Here is a 24024-nt window from a genome sequence, read left to right as displayed (position 1 = left end):
CTGGATTTTCCAAAAACAAAAAAATACATGTTTCATTATTTTTAAAGTTGATTCCAAATACCAGTTTTCATGCCTGTAAGTCTATAACCGCTTCAGTTTTTGAGATAAATGTATACTCATAAGAATAATTCAAATTCTTCTTACCAATAGCTCACACTGAAACCTACGACAAGAACAAGGAAAAACTGACCATGTTAGTGCTGGTTTAAAAAAACACACACACACAAATCGGTACCAAATTTTTTGAAATTTTTATATTTATACTAAAATGACCTCCAATTATTGCTAATTATATAATCGATTATACTGGGTGGTTCACCAGCCCCTTACTTTTTCGGAGGTAGGTAAACCAACTAACGCGTATATCATAAGTATCTGAAAAACATTAGTAACTACCTCTTTAAGGGCTTAGTACAACCATACTGTTTATTTAATGCTCACGAATATGGTAGAAATCATTAACGGCAGTGTTATTCCTATTACCAAAACAATAATAAATGTGGAAAACGATCACAGCTGTGAATAACACTATCTTACGTTTGGACAGGAAGTGTCTATAAAGACTACAATGTGCTAGCAATGCACCGAGGCTCGCAATAGCTAAAGCACGCATCACTGCTGTTGCATCAGCCAAGCTGTGTGGTAGTAGGTTAGAATCACAGGTTTGCCGTTTAATTTTTTTTACAATTTGTCTTACGTCGCAACGACACAAATAAGGTCTTATGGTGACGACGGGACAGGAAAGACCTAGAAGTGGGAAGAAAGCGGCCGTGGTCTTAATTTAGGTACAGCCCCAGCATTTGCCTGGTGTAAAAATGGGAAACCATGGAAAAACATTCTTCAGGGCTGCCAACAGTGGGGCTCGAACCCACTATCTCCCGGATGCAAGCTCACAGCTGCGCGCCCCTAACAACACGGTCAACTCACCCGGTAACGTTGTTTACAATGACTGTAATATGGCCGCATATCATCCTGTTTCAAAGAGTGAATTTTTATTTGGTCCTGAAAAGGACCGCTTTTTTCCGATGCTACGTAACCAGGTTGGACTATGACGTGATGGTCTGTAGGTAGGAAGTAAGGTAGTCTGCATATTCAGAGTAACAAGTGTTCAAAACATTGACCACTTTACAGTGTTCATTTAACTTTTTACCATTACGGAGCACATGGATTACATGTTAATTCGACCGTACTTTCTCCATGAATTAACAACAGTTCACTGCACTCTCCATAGGAATATATTTTTGCTAGTGGCTTTAAATCGCACTGACACAGGTCTAATAATACCAATATAAATGGTCCGTTACTGGATTATTATAAATCTTCCATTTTCATTTATAATACGAATATAAATGTCTATTTTCATTTATAAAGGGTCATTTATATTGGTATTATAAATTTACTCATTCGGGACAAATATTTCAGATTCCCTATGGAAATCAACATCTATATCAACAGATAGGTCTTACGGCGACGATGGGATAGGAAAGGCCTAGGAGTTGGAAGGAAGCGGCCGTGGCCTTACGGTACTGCCCCAGCATTTGCCTGGTGTGAAAATGGTAAACCACGGAAAACCATCTTCAGGGCTGTCGACAGTGGGATTCAAACCTACTATCTCTCGGATGCAAGCTCACAGCCGCGCGCCCATAACCGCACGGCCAACTCGCCCAGTAGAAATATATCGTGAGGAAATGAATAAGTGCTGTGACGTGACCTGGTAGGTGTGGATTATCATTTTTGTGTTGGACTCGGGAGGATGTGGATTCGAATCGTATGCTGGCCGTTCTGAAAATGGTCTTCCTCGGTTTCCCATTTTCACTACCAGGCAAATGCAGGGACAGTCCTTAATAAAAGACCAAGGCCGATTTCCTTCACAATCCTTCTCCCACTCTTAGGGCAAAGATGCCAAATCAGAGCGCAACCGCTTAAAACCAAGAGCAAAAAACAAAAATGATTATTATTGTATCCTTGCTAAAATGGAGCATCTCTGTCATTCAAGAAGTTTCCCACGTACTGGATTTAAACCACTATGCTGCCAATACTCACACACCTTGTTCTCCAGCCCTAAACTGATTCAGCCAAGAAGTCAACATACATAATGCTTGCTAGAGGTTTAGTTCTCTAGTATGGCTGTTCCACCTTGAAAGTTAATTTCCAAGTAAAATTCTTCAATGATGTTTTACAGTGTTCATATAACTTTTCTACATTACAGAGCATGGGGTATAACCTATTAATTTGATCATATTATGGGTACCTGTGTTATTTCAAGGCACAATAAATCGTATGTTTGCAGAATGGTTCTTAGTATTTGGCATGGAATTGTGCATAGTAGTTTTCCCTTCGCTCAGTCCATAGATCAATTTATAGTGATGACACACAGGTAGGGGAGAGCCTTACTGACCATAAGGAGAAATTTCAAGTTATTTCATGTTCGTAAAACTAAATTATAAGGATCTTTAGATTATACGTGTTATTTGGTTTGCCTATCTCTGAAAAAATAAGGGGCTGGTGAACCACCCAGTATATCATATAGGCATTCAAATTCTTCAAGCTCATAAGCTCAATTTGTTTTGAGGAGTAAGAACCGTTGTTTCGTGCGACTAGGTGAGGAGGAGAGTGGTAATGTGAAATGCTGGAGCCTAATGCATTGGATTAAAATCAGTTATTAATCATCAATAACTTGAAGGATAATACATGGAACAAAGTTCAGTTATATTCAACGGTAAGGCAACATCCAATCTTACAAAACCTTTGACAAAATTCAAGATGTGCACTAAGAATTTACAAGATCTCTTCTATATGCAATAAAATAGGAAATGGAATCTATTCCTGATAGCACATGAATTACATGATACTGCTGTCCTACTTAAAAATAGTTATGGAGATGTAATCTAGAATTTGTTGGGTTTTAATGAATTTTTCTAAGCCTGGTGTCTGCCAGTGCAAATGTGCTGCAGTGCTAAAAACCTCCAAATAGCTGCTACCTATATTTGGCACAGATTGAATATACCCTACTGTCTCTAAATAAATTATCTTTAAACTCAAGAGACAATGCCTCAATTTTTTTTCCCTTTCAGTGTATCTATAGAATTCAAAGAAACTAAATTCACAACACTTTTTCATGACCTTTCTAAATTTCTGTACAATTGACAATTTATTAGAGGTACAAGTGGCACAGTGATTACCCACTCAAGGCTCACAATCCAAGGCTTAAGACCCCCTGCCCCCTTTCCATTATTTCAGACTTTTCCAAGCAATAAAACAAAGTCTTTTTTCAGAACACACCATAAGAATAGACACAGGTTTGAAAATTAAATTTAAAAAATCCCATCCTGCAGAAATTACATGTACGTGAACCTCTTATTTAAAAAAACTCAAAGTCAACAATCGTAAGCTCTCGTCTAGGATTTAAAAAATCATGACCTGAAACACAATTTCATGATTTTTTCATTACTTTCATGACCAACCACTCAAATTCATGATGTACGTTACTTGTAGAAACCATGTTTTTTATAAAGCTTCTCTTTGCATTGTGATTCCACCTATTAAATAGTACATTTACAAAGACTGAATCATGCAATATTTTAGGCAGTTCTAAATCCAATCTCTTTCTGACCCATGTAGCCATGTTATTGGGAGAGGGGCAGTATTGCCAAGTCAACGAATGTGGGAAAAAGACAGAACTTTTCATGAGTGGATCAGAAAAAAAAAGAGCAAGGGGGGGGTCCAGGTTATGCATTCTGTAGTGCCTGTGATTTTGAATTGAGAATAACATAACACATTAAGTACTTTTACGCATTCACTGTAGGCTTCGATTACGTAAGGTCTCCCCTCCTGCTGAACTCTAAACTCACGCCTGATGGCATCATTCAATGAGAAATCCTCGCCCTACATTTAGAATCAGATCAGGATGATGAGCGAGTAGAGTCGGTTGTTGTTGTTGTTCAGACCAGTTCTAATTGGGTATTAAACTGTGTCAAAGATCATAATAGTTAACTGGCAATTTTTTAGAAGTCTGAATTCTAGTTAGAGTTCAGACTCTACATCTATCTCAAAATCAACAAAGACAAAACTGAAATAGAGTTGTAAATATAATCCAAAATGGGAAAAACATGTAACCTTTCGTGGATGGATAAAAAAAAAAAGCAATAGGGTCCATTTTATACATTCCATAGTGCCTGTGATCACGGTAGAAAATAACATCTGGTAAAACTGACATGCTGAAATATTCTAGTTGAAACAAATGCACAGATGTGCCAGTGTTCAGAAATAAGTAAAACATAGTGATATATCATTCATTAGTGGTAAAACAAAAAATAAATCAGTTAAGGCTGGTGAAATTCGCCTTGCTAGTTTTGCGGCAGAACAAGATCTACCAATTCGAGTAATAGAATAACTCACAGGAGTTTCGGGAAATAAGTCCCTATTAAAAGTTTACGTAAGACATTCATTGTGGAAGAACACAAACTTTTTTTTTTTTACAAATGGATTCACGTTGCACCGACTCAGATAGGTCTTATAGTGACAATGGGATAGGAAAGGGCCTCAATTAAGGTACAGCCCCAGCATTTGCCTGGTGTGAAAATGGGAAACCACAGAAAACCATTTTAAGGGTTTTCGACAGCGGGGTTCGATCTCACTATCTCCCGAATGCAAGCTCACGGCTGTGCATCCCTAACCACATGGCCAACTCACTCAGTAAAAGCAAAACTTACTGCAATTATAAATCAGGTTTCAGGGAAGGAAAGTAAACTGTATAACTGAAGTTCTTTTAAGTAAATTAAGTCTAATTGTAGATGAATCTACAGACAAGAGGTGCATGAAAGAAAAAAAAATTTGCATATGGCAGTACATGTGCTGGATGAGAGTAGTGAAGTAAATGATGGTTTTCTTGGATTAATTCCACTAAGTGATGCAACTAGACAAATGTTTTGACGAAAATCATATCAGTGATTACCACTCCAGGTTCATCCATCAGGTCATAGACCATTGGCGCTATATTTTAGGAGTTCCTACGTTTCATTTACAATACAGCCAACCTCTTCTACGGAGTCTGATGCTCCTGCAGAATCAATCTCTCATGTGTAGTAGAGTGTGTTCATGTTATAATGTATTGGGCTTGTATCTAGTAGCTTCTTCTTTTTTTTTTTTCTTTTTTTTTTTTTTTTTAATGTACTGGAAGCCAGGCCCTTAAGTGTAGGCTTTCTTCCATACTAGGTTCAGAGTTGTTAAGATATCTTTCTCTTAGTCACCTCCTGGGGAAACAGGATATCGGTATCCTTTAACTTTATTTACGCCTTTGTTGGCGAGACCTGGTATGGACTAAATCAAATGTTACTAACACTGACCTGTCTCAGTCTCATGCATGGCCATGATGATATGAAAGTGAGCGAGGCATAAGCAATGCTCAAAATGCCATTCCTTATCCAGCTAGTCCCTGTTTTGGATGGTGTAATAACGTCACTCCTATGGTCTGTTGATGTATGCATGAATTTAGTACGATTTTCCTGGGTGTTCTGAAAAGAGAGTTGCTCTACCTCGGGATATAGATTTCAGAATCATCAGGTAGTATAAGAAGACTGGTGAAAGTATCCTTCCCTCAGAGTTGGCTGTAGAAGATAATTTGATCGATACTGTGATAGTGGACAAGAATGTCGTTCCATGTTTTTCATTGCACACAGCACTTTTATCTGACAGGACCTAATCTTGAAACTGATAGTAATCGGTACAGTATTAAGGTTGCATAATTAAACTCTAACCTAACCCCGTCGTCACTAACAGTGCCTTCCAGTAAACCAGAATCCTACCCCTCACCACTAGTAATTTTGTCACAAACAGTAACATAAACATCCCTATCACTAATTCTGACACTGGCAGTAATTAGTATTAAGGTTGCTGTGTTACCTAACCAAACTCTTAACCCAATCAGAAACTGTAATTTCTGGTAAACCAGAATCAAACCAGTAACTTCGAGAAACCACAGGGGTCAGTAGAGGGGAGGGTGGGGGTGAGGAGGTGGCTATTGCTTCCCTGGAAGCATCATGACTCATAGTAATGTTCATGCACTATACTTTCACAACATTGGCAGTAATACAAAACCATCGGCCAACCATGTGCTCAGCAGAGAACAGTAGAGTGAGTGGGACGATGGTGTGGCGTCAACATTGTCATGATGACTACTACTACCCAGAAATCTGCTTATTTGTTATCTGAATTGTGAAAGGATCAATAACATTCACATCAGTGGTTTTGTTTTTTGTTCTAGCCAATGTCAACTTTGCTCAAAAACTTTTTAATTAATTTTAAAGTACAGTTAACAACGCATAAATTTAATAACCTTTCAGTTCATTTAAAAATAATAATACAAGTAACGCTTTAGATTCACAAACATAATGTTTTTCTTTTTGAATTAAAACGCTCCTCAATATTTCTACATCCTTTATGTGGCAATGAAAATTCTCCTTGGCACTTTAGACATCTCAATTTATCTGTTCCCCTCACAGTTACCAAATACAGAAATTGTTCCTGCAAGTCTTGACTACACAAAAACTTTCTTTTGCAAGAACTACAGTTTTACACACTACAATTACGCAAGTATGGTACTCACAAGTAAAACTGCATCAGACTGAAGTGACGAAATAAAAGCATCGGGAAGAATCATATTTATGTTACATGCATGACACACGTAACCATGATGTGGACAATACTGGTGCTACGCATAATGTATCTGACAAGGGATGTCCAAAGTCCAAGAATTTCACTTGGAAATAACCAGTTAATAAAATGATACAGAACATACAAATATAAGTTTTTAAGAACAGTTTCACAACGAAAACTGAGGACACACAAATATTTTCATCTGTGCCCGGACCCCCAGACAAAATGTAAAATCTTTTAACAGTCTGGGATAAATGAGGATGCATGGTAGCCCTACTATTATACTCAAAATATGAAATCCAATGAGTCTTACCTGTGGCACTGACCAGCAGGAGAGATGAGTCACCTACTACTATCCACCTCAACAGAACAATCATCACCACCTTTTCTTACATCAAGATTAACAGAAGTCAAACTAGAAGAAGGGCTTGAAGACAAATCACCAGCTTCAGTTCTCCTTTCACCCATGGCAACAGAAGAAATATTAGACGTGCCAGGCGATAAATCACCTCTTTCCCCACCATCAGCACAAGCAGAACTTGAAGATCCAGTGGTACTGTAAACGTCATTATTCCTTATTTCACTTGCACTATTAGGAGATTCCTGTACATCCACTACCACATCAGTATTATCATTTCTAATTTCCACTTTACCAGATACTTCAGGTTCAATTCTATCCGGTGTACTAGCACTATCGTCCTCAGTTTCTCTTATTGAGCCAAGCACAGCAGTGTACACAGGACCCTGTCTTATCTCCTTATTTGCTGGGATACAGTACGAAGGCGTGTTAGTGGCACTAGGTGCTGAACGTGAGGAGGAGAGACCACCTTTTGTGAACATCTGGATTGGTCGCTGGAAACCTCTAGACTGATGATAAGGTGTGCCAATTACTTCACATTTACTGAAACCTACTTCCGATGACAACAGGTACTGAGTGAATGTGTGTGGTAGAAATTTTATATTGCTGTAGTTTTTGAAGATAGTCTCCTGGAAATAAAGAATTAATACTGCTTGATAATTATGTTTCATATCACAAGTACAACACACTGGCTCGGTAAACTACAGAAAATATTCCATGAAATTAACTATGAGCTCATTTACTAGCAGTTTCTCATAATATAATTTTTAAAATAAGTCCTTACATATTGTATTATTCAACTTGAGATACAAGATATGTGAGGTTTTAGGTTATCTAAGTGGGGGATATCATTGAATTGTGGTACGTCAGATGACACAATTCAGCATATCACTCCTAACTTGGTCAATACGAGACAGAATTTATCGGAAGATGATTATTATAAGTAGGTATGCAATACTCTGAGATATTAATTGCCACAGCCTAAGTAATCACATCTTCTCCCTGACTGCATACGTGCCTACCTTCTACCACCTTTATGCTTTTATGTTTGTCTCTTCTTCCTACCTGTGTTTAACCAAGCTTTCTTCTTATCCTGCTCTTACCACATCAAGACTGAAGATCTATCAAGTAAATCCAAAAGTTAATTTTAGTTTATGTTCCTATCCTTCTGCCTTTCTATACTTGATTTTATTAATCACTTTTCTCTCTCTCTATAACCACAGTAAAACCTCTCCATAACGGACACCTCCGGTATCGATAAAAATATCCGTTATACACAGGCATCCGCTCAAGAGAGGGTATGAAAGGGGCACCATTTAAATAAACAGGAACACAATAACCCATGTACTGTATGTGACAAAAACTCTTTCGAAATAATAGTACCTAATTTACAGTATACTGTACTACATTTCTTCAATGTTCTATAATCCCATGACAAATTCTCTTTCTGAATCTCTCTAGTCAACCATTTGAGACTTTGAAACTTCTAGTATCTAATTCTGTCGCGAATTACAATGATTTTGCTTGTATCAATGGTCCTGACACAGGGACATACTGACTTCTTACTTCACCGAATCACCCTAGCTTTGCCTTATCAACAAGAGTTCTACTATCACTTTGAAACTGTTTCATCTGCTGTTCACTGCCATTTAAATGCCATTCTTACATTTGTTCCTCTTGGTTTTTCAAAATTTCTGCTGCCTCTCTCTCTACAATCTTAAATACTTTGGACAGTTTACGCACACCACATTTCTCTTCTACATCTACCTTTATTTTTCCCCTGCTTTGTTTCCTCAGAGCCATGTTAAAACAGAGTAAAACCTCTCCATAACAGACTATCTGAACACATTAAAAGATTAAGAGTCAATTTAATAGCAACCTGAGAGTGAAAGTATGAATTCCAGCACTGTTTAGTATTTCAGATAACAGAACTACAGGGGGTGAGAGCATAGCTTAGAGATATCTTTCAAGAATGTTTGTGGTTGCAATTCTTGGAAGTATCGTCTGTGAAGAAAAGTAAGTGAATACTGTACTAGTAGAGTCTTTTTATACAAAATCAGTACACACACAAACTTATTCAGAAACCACTGTCCATTTAGGAGACGTTTCATTAGAATTTCTAGTGGTTATAGAGCATCCATGTCTGAGATAGAAGGTGTCCGTATAAGAGGGGAAATTTGCTCATACACAACATAGGATTCTATTTTGGACCTAGAAAACTGTCCCCTAAGGAGGGGAGTCCACCAGTGAGAGGTATCTGTTAAAAGACAGGTTTTACTGTAATTCACAGTAGGGTATTATAATATTCAAATATATTCAAATATACAAGGGCTGTAAATAAAGTAGTGGCAATATTGATAGAACGCAATATTTAATGAACTAACAAGTACAATTGCATTACATTCCTTCAATGTAGTCACCCGCAACGTCTATTACCTTTTGCCAAATGTTGGAAAGCCGTTGAGGACAGTTGGCAAGGCGTTCTCTGTTGATGACCGCGATGGAGCGCCGTACTGGGCGGAGTACAGATACATCAGGAAATCGGCAGCCTCGGAGGTGTTCCTTCAAATTTGGAAACAGGTCGACATCACAAGGACTAGTGTCTGATGAGTACGGAGGGTGTTCCAAGACCTCATTCCAACCCAGATCATGCAATCATGCAACCGTCCTATATGATAATGCATTCTCGCTGCAGGCTTAACACAATCCTCGATAACATTCTGATGCATTTTTGCCATGGATACCTCTATTTTAATCCATGAATGCTGATCACCTTTTGAGAACATGCTTTAGAGCGGTGAAATTGACACTCTTCACTTCAACGTCACACAGCAACAACACTCCCAACTGGATGCCCGTCAAATGCACATTACAACATCGACAACAGCACCACCTAAACACTCCTATTTGCACATGCCCGATCTCCTGTGAGTGTCTGGACTACGTTGTCACTACTTTATTTACAGCCCTTGTATGTCAAAGAAAGAAAGAAAGAAAGAAAGAAAGAAAGAAAGAAAGAAAGAAAGAAGGAAAGAGAGGGATCTACGTACTGTGAGCTTCCTCTTGCGCTTATATGAATCCCAGGCTTGAACTTCTAAAATCAATTTGCCTCCTGCTCGAAGCTGGGCAAACATGCGTTTAAATGCTCTTTTAAGGCCTGCATCACCCCAATTGAGATGAATCCATTTTGTAACGCTAAGGCATAAAATGACATCAAATTGTGGTTGCTCTGTTGTCAGCAAACTATCAGCCTCCAAAACATAATTTCCCTGGAAAGGAGAAACTTGAAAATCACAGGAACTACATATATGTATCAAGGTGAATACGTTAAACAAGAAGAATAAATATGATCAATATATTTAAATTTCAGTTGAGCCTGTTTTAAGTAGGCATTTATATTCCAAAATAATATCCATTCTAGGAGTCTGCTTAATAAAAAGAAAGTTTCATCATATTAATTATATTATTATGATTATGACACCAATTTGAATCTTAATGGGGTACATGTATATACGACGATATATATATCATGGCCACAATAACAGAGGGAAAGAATGGTAACTCTGTGATTAATTTTCATCTTAAACTGTGTTGACTATCTTCCAAAGAAAGAAGAATGTATGATTATAAATATTGTCAAGATTACCTGCAAGAACGTGACATTATATGGAAACTTCTTCCGCACAGATGGACTTTCACCGAAATTGAAGCCACGAATGTCAACATCTCCATACAGGATTGGCATCGATATAGGGAAGAACCTTGTAGGACAACCACTTTCACTTGGGGGAGAATCGGAAAAGTTCACGTAGTGTCTTACATTTTTGCGAGCTATGTCAATTAAGTAACGGTCAATATCGAGACCAATAACACTTTTTGCATCAAAATCACGCGCAACAGTCAAAGTAACATGACCAATGTTACAGCCAATATCCAATACATCTTTGTCTTGAAATATCTCCTTTCTGTCAGCAAAGCACTTCAATCGAAGATCAAGTTCATGAAGAGGATTCCTGTAGCCATAATACCTGCAATAAAAGGGGAAAAAATATATAGTTCATATAACAAATATTTTTTTTTACCTCCAAGTAAATCATTATTCCCTATACAAACCCATAAAGTCTTTCAGAGTGCATAATATCTACTGGTTTGCTTTTATTTTTGGTTGATATACGTGTTCAATAACATATAGGTATTTCTGTGATTCAAAGAATGCTATGTTAAAGCTGTTATGAAAAATGTACCTAAAGGGATATTGTTTATTGCTGAACTTTATGCCTTATGTTATTACAAAGGTTAGGAAAACATTAAATGATTACACAAGATTCAGGTTTTATTCGTACCAGCAAAATAAAACTGGCAATTTATGATCAGCTGCGAAAGAAAATAGGAAGACGGAGGCGGCTCAGGGTTATGAAAGGGAGAAAAATAGAAGAGGAAGTAGGTTCTGTAGTTGGCAGGGGAAATGAGCGAGATCAGGAAGGGAGGAGATCTAAGGAGGTGGGTGGGTTTGAGGCTCTAGTCAAAGGAGGCTATCCTTACGCACATGGGGAAAGGGTGTGGAGGAAAGGGTATTATGGTAGAGTGCTATCCAGGAATTAGGTTCAGGTTGATACTGAGGGAAGTAGAAGGGAAGGAGGAGGTTAAGGAGAAGGTGGTAGTTTTTCAAGTTGATAACAATAATGTAAGGCAAGCAGAAATAGGAACCAACATCCTTGAGGATGTGTGGGATCTGTTTATCACAGCAGAAGAAGTTAAAAGGGGGGAGATTGTTATCAGTGGGATACTGTATTGGATGGTCACTGACTGGAGGCTGATCAGGGATTTAAACAAGACTAATGAGTGGATATGTGGGAAATTGGGAATGAAATTTATACATCCTAATGGGTGCGTAGGAGATAGGGATCTGCACTCGTATGGCCTTCACTCAAACTGCAGTGGTACGTATAAGTTGGGGGTTTGTTTAGATGGTTTACAAAGAGGTACATTCAAGGGAAACAGGGTGGACTAGGGAGTGGTGATGGGGGTACAGGTATCTGGAAGTAGAGTAAGAATGCTATAAACTGTAGAAGTACTGTAACGAAAGGCATAAAATTAATTTAATACATAATTATAATGATGGCTTTTTGATGTAGTTTTTACCACAAATTATTCCATTTCAGGTACTCAAGTTTCAACTTAATTGAAAGTCATCTTCAGCCTTCTGTAGTGTGAACGTTAAGACATGAACAACACGAGTTACACTACAGAAAGCTGAAGAGGACTTTCAATAGTTGAATCTAGAGTACCTGAAATGGAATTTTACTGTGGTAAAAACTACATCGACAAAACCCATCATTATGAGTAAATACCATGTCTCTGCTACAACCATTAAATATACATACCAGATATTGTAATACGAGTTGAATCATGCCTGAGAAGTGATATTATGGATGCCGAAACTTTCTCCCAGAAATGGAGTGTTTATCGTGGAGACAATAGAATCAAAAGGAAAGGGAGTACTCATAAGGGTGAAAGAAGAATTTGTAAGCTATGACAATGTTGTAACGTTCCAGACGTTACAGTGTAATTATATTAATTTTATTATGTGTAATTAATTCAGGAATTTAACGTCATGATATTTATTTTGGTATGTAATTGTATTATAATTCATGTTTAATCATTTGCTCACTATCATTTCATTACTTTGTAACTACGACTTGTAAACGAGGGCTGAATATCCTAATATTCACTTAGATTCTTGCGACAGTTGGTTAAAATTAACTTGCAGTAGATTTCAGTTATCTTGCCACATCACCGAGGAGGAAGGAAGGACAAATTTAGACATCAAGTTCTGAGAAAAGCGAGCACGTGTTCACGCGTCCTAACGTAAGCTACCGTATTTCGACCAGAATTATTCGAACTGTTCACCGCCTATATTTTCAAAGGAGCGTCATGTTGCCATGGATACTGATTGAAAGGACGAATAGAAGAACAGTTGATATCTTGTGTGGGACCCATCTACTCTAAAATCTAGAGTGGGGAGAGAAGTGTCATCTGATTGGACCACGTGTAGCGGCCTGTAATTAGCGCGAGAGAAGGTTATAAGAGGGCGTGTTGGAGCTCCTGGAGGGTCTCTCTACAACGTCTTATTCGCTTCTGCGAGTCTCTCTACATTATTCTACGATCTTCTACGAGGCTTCTACTTGATTTTCTACTTGATTCTGCGTCTCGATACTTAGAAATTCTGAATGAGGGGTGTATAGCCACTCTCATGAGGAAGTACGTACAGCACGGCTACAAGACCGGTTTGAACCAGTCTAAGTCAATAGATAGTTTTAATCTAGATAGAAATGAAACTTCAGAGAACATTATCAGTAAAGTTGGAAGGATTCTTAATTGAGTATCCTCTCCATATAACCCAAGGTGGTTCTTCTAACTGTGACATAGGGCTTATCTCCAATCTATGGGATAAAGCATAATAGGGAGTGTTAGTTTTGAAGTCATCTTCCAATTAGTGGTGGGTGCAATTTGTAAGGCAGGAATGGTACTGAGCTGCAGATGAAGAGATATCAAAGACGACCGGTGATGTTCCAGCTGCAAGGAGGGAAGCTTTCCAAGGACCAGCAGAACAAGACGACATGGTGAGCAAGCGAGTTAAAGATATTGCAAGTTTTCGCGAAGTAGAGTCATTCAATTTTTTGTTAAATTCATTTTCTATGTTAAATTCAGTTCTCGTTAAACCGTCGTCATTCATATTAAATATAATAAATAGTATTTTTCTAGTTTATTTTAATCAATTTGCCTTAATTAGCCTTTTGATTTTTAATTCTCCTGCTTAATGATTAGTGCACTATCACCCCACCCCTGTGATAAGAGTCCGTTCAAGCTTGATTATAAATTTTTATCTTTAAGTCCTCAACTTAAAGATTGGCGCCCTTAGCTTGAATGGTTGCATTTCTCATTTGATGATTGTTCTCCGAGAGGGGAAGCCACATAAATGCCGCTCCAACGTGTGGCGAGAAAATCATTAAGTACGGAGCAGTTAATAACAGTAACAATATCAGAATTCGTATTATGGGCAAAATTTGGATATCCACGTTTCATTAAGAGTGTTTGATTGTAGGAAGGGCCATGGCTGATCAGACGAAAGAGGAGAGGATGTTGCGCAGTGGACGGGCGATAAAAGGCAATAACGTATTGAGTTCAGAGGAAGAGTTGTGTAGTATTGTAGAGGAAATTGAAGATAGAAGTGTAAGTAGTATGGAGAGTGAAGGCAAACAGAAAGAAGTCAGTATGGAGTCAGATGATAGTAGGATGGGGGGCGAAGCGGAAGTCAACACTAACAATGAAAGTAATAATAATGATCAGTTAATGGGAATGATGCAGTTAATGTTAAGTAAGATAGAGGACAGTAAAACTGAAATAAAAAATGAATTGGAACAAACTAAATCTGAGCTTAAAAATGAATTGGAACAAATTAAAACAGATGTAGAACAAACTAACACTAAAATTGAGAATATCAAATATGAACTTAAAGAACAGTTAGAGCAAACTAAAGCTGAATTAAGTAGGGAGATGAGGGAAAATAAGGAGGAAGCGAATCGGAGAATGGACGAACACAGTAGGCAGTTACGCGATCTGGTGGTAAAAAATGAACATTTTAATAAGCGATTAGAGGACCAGGAAAGTGAATATGTACGGCAAGGGAAAAAGGTAGAAGAAAAGTTTGCGGAACAGAGAAGTGAATTCCTGGAATTAATGGGGAAGGAAAACAACTCTACTAGGGAGGAAGTAATGAGGCAGGTCACTAGTATTGATAAGAGAGTTGAGACTCAAAGAGGGGAAATACGGGTATTTAAAGACCACGTCCAACAAGAGATTGACACGGTAAAGCTTAGAATAGAAGATGAGACCCGGGCAAGTGAAGAAAGGTTTGCGATAGCTGAAGAGAATAAGATTGAAATTAGGACATTAAAAGAGAAGCAGGTTCATTTGGAGAGCGAAATTGATAGGAGAGACAAAGAGGTAGAATGCCGGATGGAGAGAGCAGAAAATCAGTTAAAACAGGTGGCAAAGGATAAACAGGTTTTCACGGGAAGGCAATGTCTAGGAAATAGCTACATTAGGGAAATTGAACTACCTAAATTTAATGGGAAACAAACGAACCCGCTAGATTTCCTTAAGATGATAGAGAAACGGTTTGAAAAGCGTCTAGAGGAAGGGTCTATGGACTGGGAAGACGTTATGGAAAATATTGACCATGCTTTTGTAGGAGAAACTCGATCTTGGTTCATGGTATATAGGCAGACGATGACGAACCTGAAAGAATTCAGAAATAAATTTAGAGAGAAATTCTGGAATGAAGCGATACAAGCTAGGGAGAGAGAAAGGGTGGTATTTGGGAGGTACAAACAGCATGAAGGAGTTACTATGACCGAGTACTTCCTGGCACATGTCATGATTTGTCAGAACTTAGATGGTATAACCGAGGGGTCTGATGTAGTAAGACTACTTTTAAGACATTTTCCGGACAGGGTGAGAGAAGCGGCCTGTATGCAAAAAGTTGGAACTATTCAGGAGATGGAGAACCTACTAGGCAGTTTTGATGCGTTAGGTAACCTTAGAAGTAGAACGGAGAATATTCAGAACTTTAGTCATCACAACGGAATGAGACATAACGGTAGTACACAGAATCACGAAGCTCGCAATCAGTTCAGACCTCAGCAGAACAGCAGGAGAGGAGCAGCTGAATATAGGACAGGAAATTCCCAACGGAGGCCAGAGCAATGTACTAATGAGTCCAACGTCAATACACAAAGGGAACCTTTAAACTAACGAGAGGCTGTAATGTTAGGTCAGAATTCCAGCCTAGTAAGAAGGTAGCGAAGTGTCTTGCCATGAAAGTGTTACCATATGACCTAGATGTTAGGGACGATTTGTTGTATGAACCCGAGCAGAATAATGAAGATGCAAGTAATAAAGTAGTCAATCCCGTTGTTAAATTGAAAGTCTGGGGGGGCGTGGGTTAAAGTTTTGATTGATTCTGGTAGCCAAATATCATGTATTAGTTCTCAGTGGTATGAGTCATTAGTGAAACAGGGTATTCAGTTGGAGGAAATGCCTGTTAAGTCTACTTTCATCATTACGGCTGTTGGAAAGAGGTCTAAGCAAATTTGTAAACAAGTAGCTGTCCCGATCTGTATTAATAATTTTATTAGCGTTCAGATATGTTTGGTAATTCCGCATTTAATATTTGATCTTATCTTGGGATCTGACTGGTTAACGTTAAAATTGGCTCAGTTAAATTACAATGATCTAGTGCTAAATTTGAGGTGGAATAATGAGGATATTAAGGTCAAGTTTGAGGAGGAAATTCAGAGGAAAACGGAAGTTAGTACAGTGTGGAGAATGAAAGAGGTTTCTAAAGTAAATGAAGAGGCTAGTGAGGGCCTGAAGTTGTGTCAGTTGTGGATTCATGAGGATAAAATATGTGGCTTGAAAGAAGCCGTAAGTAGAAATGAGTTAAATGAAATCCAGAAGGACAAGTTATTTGAAGTGTTATGTGAACACATGGAGATTTTCTCCGAGAAACCTGGTGTTACCCATCTGTATGAACATTCTTTTTCTGTGCTGGATAAGACTCCATTCAGCGGACCGCGATATCCGATACCACACAAATATGCAAAAGCCGTAGAGGATCAAATTCAAGCTATGTTAGCAGACGATGTGATTGAATTATCAAACAGTCAATATGTTAATCCCTTAATTGTCGTGCCTAAGTGTGATAGATCAATACGTTTGGGTATTGAATGCGAGAGCGTAGTGAGAGTGTTAGGTTTGCCTGAGGAACCCCCTCGTAATGCTGAATTTTACGTCCGACTGGCACGGGAGAACCTGATTAAATCTGGAGATAAACGTAAAAGGCAACAAAAACGTAAGGTACTGGATAACTTTGAGGTAGGTGAGATGGTTTTGGTGAGAGTTCCCATGTTGTCAAATAGTGAGGATAAGGTAACTAAGAAATTTTTCCTGTTATATCAAGGCCCTTATAAAGTACATAGAAAACTAGGACCCTGCGCTTACAAGTTAGCGGATGGCGAGAGCGTAATGAATGGTTCGTACAACATTAGTAGTTTAAGGAGATACCTGTCGTGTGAGGTGGCTGAACCGGATTGTGAGATATAGGTCAGTAACTCGGGGAAGTTGCTACTTGTTATGTCAGACTACGAGTGGGATGAGTTTACGTCTCAATTGTGGTGGTATTTCCTAGTTGTGTTTGTAAACAAGGGAGATGTTTTGTGTGTAGCGGTAGATTTACGCTCGTTCATTAACGATAGATCATCTGTTTTCCGTATGTGAGGCCATGAAATTTTATATATATTTGTTTTCTGAGATGTTACAGAAGGCTAATTAAAGCTGACGACGGCAAATAATTAATTTTCCCGTATGTGCATTTCTAACTTGCAATAATTTTACCGTGAGCTTAAATTACGTGTGTATGTGTGTGGAGTGTATTGCATCATGCTTCAAGATAAGGTTGAAACATTCGAAAGAGTGATAAAAGTGTAAATTGTTTGTATCATTTGTTTTCCATTTTTTTAATGTAAAAGATTGGAAGAGAACGTGTTACTGCTATCTAGCAGAGAATGTCGGAGAGATGGGGAGTAAAAGGACAAATAGACACTCGGCAGAGTTTGTAATCTGAATTGTATATATATTATGTGATATTCTCTAGGGTAATCTTGTTTTTTACAAAAATGGAAAGTTGCTTGTGTTGGGCATAATTTTGTATCTAAACCTCAAGATGAACTGAAATAACAGACAGTCACAATGGTAAGCAGTCTAAGAGAGATATGGAAAGAGTGAGATATAATTAATTGTATGAAAATACTGTCGCTCGTTATGGGCAGGTAATAGAGGTATTTCAAGTCAATGTGGGAGTAAGTGTGTGAGTTCTCAACTCATGTGATATTTGTTAAGAACTCATGGGGGCGTATGTAACGTTCCAGACGTTACAGTGTAATTATATTAATTTTATTATGTGTAATTAATTCAGGAATTTAACGTCATGATATTTATTTTGGTATGTAATTGTATTATAATTCATGTTTAATCATTTGCTCACTATCATTTCATTACTTTGTAACTACGACTTGTAAACGAGGGCTGAATATCCTAATATTCACTTAGATTCTTGCGACAGTTGGTTAAAATTAACTTGCAGTAGATTTCAGTTATCTTGCCACATCACCGAGGAGGAAGGAAGGACAAATTTAGACATCAAGTTCTGAGAAAAGCGAGCACGTGTTCACGCGTCCTAACGTAAGCTACCGTATTTCGACCAGAATTATTCGAACTGTTCACCGCCTATATTTTCAAAGGAGCGTCATGTTGCCATGGATACTGATTGAAAGGACGAATAGAAGAACAGTTGATATCTTGTGTGGGACCCATCTACTCTAAAATCTAGAGTGGGGAGAGAAGTGTCATCTGATTGGACCACGTGTAGCGGCCTGTAATTAGCGCGAGAGAAGGTTATAAGAGGGCGTGTTGGAGCTCCTGGAGGGTCTCTCTACAACGTCTTATTCGCTTCTGCGAGTCTCTCTACATTATTCTACGATCTTCTACGAGGCTTCTACTTGATTTTCTACTTGATTCTGCGTCTCGATACTTAGAAATTCTGAATGAGGGGTGTATAGCCACTCTCATGAGGAAGTACGTACAGCACGGCTACAAGACCGGTTTGAACCAGTCTAAGTCAATAGATAGTTTTAATCTAGATAGAAATGAAACTTCAGAGAACATTATCAGTAAAGTTGGAAGGATTCTTAATTGAGTATCCTCTCCATATAACCCAAGGTGGTTCTTCTAACTGTGACATAGGGCTTATCTCCAATCTATGGGATAAAGCATAATAGGGAGTGTTAGTTTTGAAGTCATCTTCCAATTAGTGGTGGGTGCAATTTGTAAGGCAGGAATGGTACTGAGCTGCAGATGAAGAGATATCAAAGACGACCGGTGATGTTCCAGCTGCAAGGAGGGAAGCTTTCCAAGGACCAGCAGAACAAGACGACATGGTGAGCAAGCGAGTTAAAGATATTGCAAGTTTTCGCGAAGTAGAGTCATTCAATTTTTTGTTAAATTCATTTTCTATGTTAAATTCAGTTCTCGTTAAACCGTCGTCATTCATATTAAATATAATAAATAGTATTTTTCTAGTTTATTTTAATCAATTTGCCTTAATTAGCCTTTTGATTTTTAATTCTCCTGCTTAATGATTAGTGCACTATCACCCCACCCCTGTGATAAGAGTCCGTTCAAGCTTGATTATAAATTTTTATCTTTAAGTCCTCAACTTAAAGATTGGCGCCCTTAGCTTGAATGGTTGCATTTCTCATTTGATGATTGTTCTCCGAGAGGGGAAGCCACAATGTTAAGGATAAGAAATATTAAAATCTAGGTGTATGACTCATTTCTAAAGAATAGGCATCTTGATGTTTTTGGGGTGTACAGACTCGGAAGGCGCAACACTGATGCAGAATTAATAAGATAATAGGCTATGTGGGGAACGACACAAAAAGGAGAATGATTGCAGTGTATGATCTCAATTCACCAAATGTTAACTGGGAAGGTAATACAAATGACAAAAAGCATAACCAACAGATGTTAAGTAAGTTAATCTGGGAAGGACAGGTGATACCAATATAAATGGTCCGTTATTGGAAATGATAAATTTTCCAGCTAACTCCTTCCTGGTTGCCAGCGTTTCGCCCCCGTGTGCTATGTTGGATTCATCAGTTGGTACATAGCACACCCACCAAGACGCATGGCTAGTGCATACCGTGGAGGCCACTGCGTAGGCTACTTGGAGCCACCGGCAGTGCCAATGCACTAAGAGACTGTCTCATTACCAAAAATTGATGCCTGCTTGCCCATCAGATTCCCTATGGGAATCAAAAGGAGAGGTGAATCTAAAGTGTTGAAACATACTAGAGGGAATAATATTCTATACGTGGTGTTCATAAAACCAGATGAGCTCTATGGAGAAACTGAAGTGGCAGATGGTATAACTGATCACGAAGCTGTTTTAGTCATAGTTAAAAATAAATGTGATAGAAAGGAAGGTTGTTAAGTAAGACTGTTATGCAATACCTTATAGCTGATAAGATAGTCATGCAGGAGTTTATAAGAAATAATTATGACTGGTGGAAAATGGTAAGTAAAAATGTAAACAGGTTAAGGAGTGCAAAAGCAGGCTTGTAACTTTAAAGGAGGTAAAGAATGGTCAAAATCCACTATCTTATATTTTAAAAAAATAGATTAAGAAGTAGGTGCAGGTTAGAAAGAAACAAAGTTACGGATGGTTGTGGAAGTAAGGAGAGATTGAAGGGACTTACAAGAAATAATAATAATAATAATAATAATAATAATAATAATAATAATAATAATAATAATAATAATAATAATAATCAACCACACAGGCTATCAGAAGACCCTTGGAGGAGTGGTGAGCTCAATTGCCTAGGCCTTTGCCCCTAGAAATTAACCTGGTACTCATTTTTAGCACAGGCGGAATTAACCCCAGGGCCATGTTCCTATCCACAAACTGAAATCTTCTTTCTAAATTTTTGACTTCCTGATGGAGAATCAAAGAGATTCTGAACTGAGTGCATCTTTCCTCGGCAGCATCTAATAATAATAATAATAATAATAATAATAATAATAATAATAATAATAATAATAATAATAATAATAATAATAATAAAATATATAGGAACATAGAAAACCGAACAGAAACCATAAGAAAAAGGAGATTGCAATTTTTCAGACATATTTACAGAATGGATAATTCCAGATTAACAAAAAGGATTTTCAAGTACCTTTGGGACAAAAAGGCAACAACTAGCTGGATTCAAGAAGTAAGGAAGGATTTAGAAAGAAATACTATAAGAGAAGAAGAAACTATGGACAGAGAAATTTTTAGAAAGGGGGTAGTAAATATGGAAGGATTCCAAGGAAGCTTAAACAAGAAGCCTGGTGCGAAGTGGTCCGAGGACAGAAGGAAACAGCATAGTGAAAGAATGAAAGAATATTGGAAGGAGCGGAAGAGAAAACAACACAGTATGAAGAACTGAATTGAAATTGGCACGTGGTCCTTAGCAGGCCTCATCGGAAATAATAATAATAATAATAATAATAATAATAATAATAATAATAATAATAATAATAATAATAATAATAATAATAATAATAATAATAATAATAATAATAATCGTATGGCCACAGATACTGCGTGCAAGCATTTTAATTTGATGCCACCTGGCTGCCTGCTTGTCAATTTCGTCATTCTGTTTTAATCTAGGCCGGCCCCGTGGTGTAGGGGTAGCATGCCTGCCTCTTACCCGGAGGCCCCGGGTTCGATTCCCGGCCAGGTCAGGAATTTTTACCTGGACCTGAGGGCTGGTTCGAGGTCCACTCAGCCTATGTGATTAGAATTGAGGAGCTATCTGACGATGAGATAGTGGCCCCTATCTAGAAAGCCAAGAATAACAACAGAGAGGATTCGTCGTGGTGATCACATGACACCTTGTAATCTGCAGGCCTTCGGGCTGAGCAGCGGTCGCTTGGTAGGCCAAGGCCCTTCAAGGGCTGTAGTGCCATGGGGTTTGGTTTGGTTGTAATCTAGGCCTACTAGATAGTAGAGTACACCGAATCTCTGTTTGGTGTTTACGGCCAAGTTTTTATTAATTTTGTCGGTTGAACATATTTTACATGCCAACCTCGTACGACATGGAGAGATGAATGGATTTTTTACCGCCCTTCAAAAATCCGACCACCTCTGCCAGGTTTGAACATGCTATCTTGGGATCCAGATGCAGACACTCTACCACTGATATAATAATAATAATAATAATAATAATAATAATAATAATAATAATAATAATAATAATAATAATAATAATTTTTTAAAAACCCTGAATGGTCTTAGAGCTAGTGGGTGCAGTCTTAATAGGAACTGCATTCTGTTCTGTTTACAACCAGTACTTGATAAAAGACTAAGAGGTATCTCCCATTATCAACCCATTACTTCGCTTCAAGATAGAAGAGACAAACAGCTGTTCAGACCCTGCATCATAATAATCATCATCTAACATCATTTACGCTGCATGAGTGTCCATTTCAATGTTCCAATTTACTCTACCAAATGGCAGAGAAACTGGTCTGTTTGTCGCCTTATTGATGAGTTCCTAACTTTGTCGCGTAAATACTGAAATCTGTCACCAGAGATTCCCCACAAGCTGATGTCACATGACATGGGGTGAAAAAAAAAAAACAAAAAAAAAAAAAAAAAAACAGTCCAAGTCTGAAGCAACTCTTTCAGGATGCAGAGGCCAACACTGTTACTGATCCCAAGAGAGAGCTATAAGGCTTGATGAAATCTGGTATCTCAATATTTTCAGTAACAAAAAATCCTGTAGTAATAAGATTGCAAAAGATATCCTCTTGTTCAGCTGCATGAACATCAAACATATACACAATAAACATGCAGAATTTCCACAAACTTTCATCATATACTAACCTTATGTAATTTCCATACTGAAACCTTGCATTCTTAGCTTGAAACTTTGGTGTTTCTTGTGGCTTCTGTGGTCGCGAGCTGCCAGAACGGTACCTATTATAACGGCCAACAGGAACTGAACTGTATCCATGAGGCTGTCTCTTCCAAGACCCAGGTTGGGGTATAACAGGACTCACTATCTTGTCTTTAACATCTGATTTTCTAACACGTTTGTCTTGCCTCAGTTCCTTAAACACATCCTCAAGGGACTTTCGAGGTTTCTTTTCTTTCTCCTTGGGAGTTGCTTCAGGGATACTAACAATTTCTTTTGCAACCATACTTTCAGAACTAACAGGATTAATTATAGCTGGAGCTTCCTCCACAACATCTTTATCCGCTTCATCCTTATCCTCATCGGCGAGAGCGTTCACTAAATCTTCTACACTGTGAAAGTCTAATGCATCGTCTTTTGTTGATCCACCTGAAGAAGAATTCCTCTTTTTCTTTTTGTGTCGTGATTTCCTTCCTTTCTTGATAGGAGACACAAGCTGTTGTTCATATTTCACATCATCATCACAATCTATTAAATTTAGAGGATCATTTATATTTGGAGGAATAATCACTTCAATCTCTCCTTTTCGATGTTTTGGTGTCGGCAGTGGAGATGACTTCGGAGTAACAGCATTCATTGCCCTAAAACACACAAAACATGCATAAAAGACAATACTGTGTAGGTGGTGGATTGATGAAAATTTGGTCAGTCATTCTCCTTTTCTCTCTACTACAGAAAACACTGAAATGCCTGAACAATGAGGCCTAAAATTGTAAGGAATAAATAATAAAAACAGGAGAAAAATATTATGATAATGTCTAGTTATGAAAAGGAAACTACTAAGAAAGAATCATTACAAAATAAATTTTCCACAAGTTGCTGCAATCTGCTAACTTCGCAGTACACTTTAATTGGATTATAATTCCTCATACAAGGGCTGGAAAGAAAGTAGTGGTAACACTGTTGGCATCACATGTAGAGGAGAGGTGGAGCTACGCAATGCACCTAGTTGTGCCACTGCAGATCCCGCAAACAAACAAGTGCGAAGTGATCAACTTGTGGTGTAAAACCAGACTGCCATCAAGTGATGTTTTTTTAAAGTGGAACAACGAGAATTAATAAAAATTGAGGTTGCATGTGGAGGGTTTCTTGAACATAAATCTTCATTCTGTACTGTGCAGGAAACAGCCCCATTTCCAAATTCATATGCCTGTTGTCCTGCAGGACAATGCCTATTGTCACAATGCTGTTTCTGTGAGGAAATTCTTGGCACAGTAGAGATGGGAGGTCTTGGGAGCATCCAACCTATTCATCGGACACGAGTTCCAGCGACGATCTGTTTCCCAAACTAAAGATACCACTTCAAGGGAGGTGTTTCCTTATAAGAGATGCCACACTTTAAGCAGCAGGGCACTCCAT

The 24024-nt window shown here is 38.1% G+C and overlaps 1 protein-coding gene across 3 annotated transcripts in view; it reads right to left on the bottom strand.

Annotated features, from left to right (window-relative positions):
* LOC136863128 (7SK snRNA methylphosphate capping enzyme) overlaps positions 1–24024 on the bottom strand; it is a 151014-nt gene that overhangs the window by 19978 nt on the left and 107012 nt on the right. For all 3 annotated transcript variants that reach the window (XM_067139469.2, XM_068225863.1, XM_067139470.2), the window contains 4 exons: positions 22575–23246; positions 10659–11040; positions 10063–10281; positions 6968–7641 (listed from right to left, as the gene is read on the bottom strand). In XM_067139469.2, the coding sequence (XP_066995570.2) occupies positions 6997–7641; positions 10063–10281; positions 10659–11040; positions 22575–23246 (1918 nt within the window). In that variant the 3' untranslated portion in view covers positions 6968–6996. The remainder of the gene's footprint in view (positions 1–6967; positions 7642–10062; positions 10282–10658; positions 11041–22574; positions 23247–24024) is intronic.

This window comes from Anabrus simplex, chromosome 2, assembly GCF_040414725.1.
Source record: "Anabrus simplex isolate iqAnaSimp1 chromosome 2, ASM4041472v1, whole genome shotgun sequence".
Taxonomy (NCBI): domain Eukaryota; kingdom Metazoa; phylum Arthropoda; class Insecta; order Orthoptera; family Tettigoniidae; genus Anabrus; species Anabrus simplex.
The sequence above is the reverse complement of the archived record's forward strand: the minus strand, read 5'-3'. Positions and strand labels throughout refer to the sequence as shown.